At 41.4% G+C, this 5,000-nt stretch overlaps 1 protein-coding gene across 2 annotated transcripts in view; it reads left to right on the top strand.

Moving 5' to 3' along the window:
• LOC138029917 (uncharacterized) overlaps positions 1-5,000 on the top strand; it is a 40,801-nt gene that overhangs the window by 21,475 nt on the left and 14,326 nt on the right. The window contains exons 14-16 of one of the 2 annotated variants that reach the window (XM_068877770.1): positions 1-127; positions 1,906-2,187; positions 4,826-4,978. The exon at positions 1-127 is cut by the window's left edge and continues 173 nt beyond it. In XM_068877770.1, the coding sequence (XP_068733871.1) occupies positions 1-127; positions 1,906-2,187; positions 4,826-4,978 (562 nt within the window). Of the gene's footprint in view, positions 128-1,086; positions 2,188-4,825; positions 4,979-5,000 lie in introns of both variants that reach the window. The other variant, XM_068877769.1, reaches the window with a different exon arrangement.

Genomic DNA, 5,000 nt, shown 5'->3' with positions numbered 1-5,000 from the left:
TTGGAAGGAGAATGCTATGGGGTCTCGTGTGTGAATGAATCAATGTGTGAAACGCGTCCAGCCAGAAATCCATCAAGATACAATCCTAAAGTTGCGTATATTCACCACGAGAAGGCAAAAGACAAAGGTTTGATGCCTATAATCTAAACTGAGTGAGATACACGTCTACGAAAACTCATAATTTATTTACTATTGTATACGGAGTCGCATTAGTGAACAGTGACCCGAACATGTTTAATAAGACTTGATAATTGAAAGAACCACTCACAGACAAGAACGAGGAATGAGACGTCGTTTGAAAATTATCACTCCGCCTAGTCTTATAGAGCTCTGTGGCCATGCATTTGATTATCGCTATCGAGGTATGGTTCTTGTCCGTACTGGTTCTTTATTTCGACAGTCTTGACATCGCGTTCGCTGATTTCCCTGTCCTTAATTCTCCCTCCTCCTCTTCCTCCTCCTTCTTCTTCTTCTTCTTCTTCTTCTTCTTCTTCTTCTTCTTCTTCTTCTTCCTCCTCTTTCTGTTCCTCTTCTTCTTGTTCATCATTATCTTCTTCTTCTTCTTCTTCTTCTTCTCCTTCATCGTCTTCGTCTTCCTCCTCGTTTTCGTATTCTTCTTCGTATTCTCCTTTTTCGTCTTCATCTTCGGCTTCGTTTTTGTCTTTGTCTTCTTATCATCATCATCATCATGACCACGTCATCATTATCATCAACATCAAATTTATTAAATCAGTAAACCATAAATACAGACCCCTCTATATGTTCGTGCTACCCACATACGAGTCAGGGGTATTTGTAAATAGTCTTAGCCATGCAAGAATGTTCCCCCCTACGGTAAAGAATTAGGTCGAATGTCCATAGTTCTAATATAACGAAAAGAGATCAGTGGGGTGTTACATGATTCAAATCCGACTGAACAAACTCGGAGAATCTTGCCTTAACTTTCATCGTGGATGTATTGAGGATACAATGATTCTGATTACGACAGTGATGATGATGATGATGATGATGTTGATGATTGGTCTAAACTCGCAACGCGTATTATGTCTACGTCATGAGCTGACAAGCCACTTTTGTACTCAACAGTCTCTCCACGGCCAAAACTGCAATCACTTCTTAGCATGATGGACCGCCTACTTAATGATCAACCACAAAAACAGACTCCGGTAAACTTTACCCCTGTTAACGGCACATACGCTGACACAACGGCCTTATCTCTGGACACTGACTTGAGCAATGACGTAGGGAACCACGTCAGTAGTGACGTAAGTTATCAGCCCAATAAACTGAGCAGCGACCAACAAATGGATAGAAAGAATGTAGGCGACACATTCTTGACAGATGACTCCACCCCCTCAACGTCAGCTGAGAATTATGAAAGGCTGGTGAACAGTGTTAAGGACGAACAAATGAACGTGTACGACATTCCTTACTACTTTGACGACAACGAGATGCAAAGCAAAAAGTTTAAATCTTATTTAAAATCACCACCAAATAAAATCCTAAAAAACATGGATGGTTATTACGGGACAGCGCAAGACTCTAACTCCGATTTGAAAACGCTGAACCCCGTAAACCAACGAATATGGACTGGAATTTCACCCGGATTGGATTGGACCTACAACACAGAACTTAAAGACATTGAAAAATTCCTACAAAACGACAGAAACATCAGAATTGGTGATGGAAACGAGGCCAAGGTTGCCACTAGTTACTATGACAACAATTACCACAATCCTTTGTCAAAAACTACCGGAGATAGATTTACAAATTACGAAAAATTGCATTTAGGTCAAACAGAGAACACTCCGCAAGACGTTTTGTCCGACAGTCTGTCATTTGACATGCAAGATAACACACATGCATCTCAGACGGTTAACTCTGATCTTAGTGTCTCTCCTTTAGTTTCCACTCAACAGAAAAATCCCGTTTGTTGGGATGGACAAATCCTGTACAATTACACCTTGGTTGGTGGAATCAACGCTGGCACGTTCACTGACAACGGAAAAACCACTAATATGGACTTGTGCATGCAGTCCTGCTGCAAGAGGGAATCTTGTGACTTGGCATTTATGATCGAAGATGATTGCTATTCCGTAGCTTGTAACAGCAACGGAGCTTGCGAGCCAAGGAAAGCGAGACCGACACATTACAACCCGAGAATTGCTATAAGGAAGAAAGCACAAGGTGAGACTCAGTATGCCAGTTCTGAAACGTTCTGCGATCAAAGCTCACCGCCATTTGTCGACGAACTGCTGCAGCAGTGGAAATAGGACGTTTCCGAGTTCATGTCTGCCTCCTCTTCAAAGCGAGTCTAAGTGCGACGTTTTTCTTATGAAAATTAGTTCTCATTCATATGTACAGTAGAATTAATTACCCTCACAAAAACTTCGCACTTAGACTCGCTTTGAAGAGGAGGCAGACATGAACATCGGAAATGGCCTGATATCTTAGGGCAGGAGTCCACGAATAGGCGCGTACAACTTCGTTGTGTTTTTGGAACAGCGTTTTTACAGAACGAGTTATTTTTAGATTGACGTTCCCGCGAAAGCAGACCTTTCCATCTAATTACAAGTCTTGCATGAGAAATTGTTGCCCATGTGATGGAGATTGTGCAAGCCAAACCTTATTTAAGAACTAGACTAAAAATAGGTTGATCTGTGAAAATGCCGTGACATAGAACTAGTATGGACACGGAGAACTCCTGCCTAAGATGCGTTTTCTTGGGAGAATCCAGAAAAGAACTAGTGATCTCGTAAGGATGCTTAACCATTCAAAAAAAACAAAGCTCGGAAAAAAGATTATTTGCCATGACAACCCGAAGTGGAGACCTGGGACAGAACGACCTTGAATTCTTAAACCAACCCCATTTTCTCCAAAATGGCAGTAATCCGGTCTGTTTTGGAAGAATTCTACAAAATGAAGTATTAAGGGTTCATGGATTTAACTGAAAATACGCTACAAGAAATGAAAGAGCTCAACAAATCTATAAAAACAGGTGACAAAGAACATCTCGTCTACGTTACAAATCGACTTAGCAAGGATTTTTTTGGACTTAATTGTTAAGCTGTAGAAAAGGTGCCAACATTTGCTGTCAAGTACCTTTTTCTTGTAAAATTTAAAAACCTACCTTTTTCGACCTCGTCGTATCTTCGACGGGAGAAAATGGCGCCAACAAAACAGTTTGGCTAAGTGGTTATGCACGCTAAATGCACTTGTTGTGTACTGTTTCTGCATGGAAAACTCCTTGTCAAGAATACCGTTCTTTTTCGAATCCCGTTCCCTAAAACGCCAAAAATCTGAATCTCAAAATCCAGATTTAGATTTGTTCTGAAGAATCCACCCGGAGTTTGGATTTTATAAATTCGCGAAAGTTCAGAAAACGCAAAATCCACTTTTGGATTCAGAGTCAGATTTAGTGTTTTCATGAAAGACGCGTTGAGATCTCTAAGAAAACCAAGACAACCACGCAATCTTTTTTTATTTACAACTATTTCATTATTTAATGGTCATTAATTTTCAAATTCTCACTCTACATCTTGAAGAAAATTTAAAGGCTATCTCTTTCTGCAAGAGGTCAGCTTATTCCTCCCGGTAACTTTTGCAGGAGCGTTTGTACTAAATTTTCCTTTGCGTGATTGACTCATAAACAACGAGACTTCCTGCAATTCACACTGCATTCATCGATATTACTCTACCTGAATCGTTCATTCCATTTTAATTTTTTAACCGGACATCGATGATCATTTGAACCACACTTTTCTTCAAATTCTAACTTTATCTTTTTCAAATTCTACTTGAACTCCCTTTTCATTTCTTTGTAGATAACGTATTCGAACTTTATCCTGTGTACGGGTTGTCCACATTAAAATGACGATTCCCATCTGTTCACCGAAGTTCAGGTTCCAGTTGTTCGAAAGGTGGATAGCGCTATCCAGTGGATAAATCACTATCCACTGGATACACAATTGGTTTTGCTAGTGTTTATCCGCTAGATAGCGATTTATCCGGTGGATAGCGTCATCCGTTTTGAATAACCGTGATCTGTAAAAACGATAACTCAACATTATAACTTGCTTATCATCTGGCCCCAGTTGTTCGAAGGGTGGATAGCGCTATCCATTGGATAACTCAGTTGGTTTTGCTAGTGTTTATCCGCTGGATAGCGATTTATCCGGTGGATAGCGTTATCCACCTTTTGAACAACCGAGGCCAGGTCATTTGGGCGGGGTTAATACCTGACCATCTGGGAATACCCCATGCTGCGTATATGCGAAACGGGGGGAAAGAGGGGTTTGGGACATCGGTCGGAATAGCGGTTATCAAGCGCCTCTCCCACCCCTGTGCCCCTCGCCTTTTGCTCAAACCCCCAAGGGCATTGATCCTACAATTGTAGGTTCGTTTGTGGCTGAGTTTCAATCGAACTCACTGACTCCGAGTTTTTTTTTCCTGGTAGTCCCGGTTCTCTGATTTTCCTCCTTCATCAAAATCGACATCCAGGTCATTACATCTGAATGTGGCGTTTGTCTCCGAGATCATGCACAGAGATTATGACGACTGTTAGTGTGGTTGCTTCCGAGAAAAACCTTACGTAACAATAACCACAACCAGGTTTTCTGAGCCCGCGAGTCTGAGCACCCCCAGCAAACCATTGTTTTAACAACAACCGCTGGTCAGCAACCTTGGTTCTGGTCATTGCTGTCTAAAGTCTTCCTGCTTCCGATCTGATCTCGTTGAGCTACGCCCATTTAAATCATGCCTGGCTGTAAATAGGGTAATTTGCGCTATCATCTATAGCTATGCGTGTATACTTAATTATAAACAGGAGATTATCATATCAAAGGATTTCCTACCGAGCCTGCTTCCTCAACTCAGTCTACGCCATCGACACCTACTTCATCTCCTTCGTCAGCTTCTTCAGAGACTTCGACGGCTTCTTCCCCAACTCCAGTATCCTCTGTCACTCAACCTCATCAAGGTAGTAAACCTTTTTTATTTTT

The sequence above is a fragment of the Montipora capricornis genome, chromosome 13, assembly GCF_036669925.1.
Source record: "Montipora capricornis isolate CH-2021 chromosome 13, ASM3666992v2, whole genome shotgun sequence".
Classification (NCBI taxonomy): Eukaryota; Metazoa; Cnidaria; class Anthozoa; order Scleractinia; family Acroporidae; genus Montipora; species Montipora capricornis.
The sequence above is the reverse complement of the archived record's forward strand: the minus strand, read 5'-3'. Positions and strand labels throughout refer to the sequence as shown.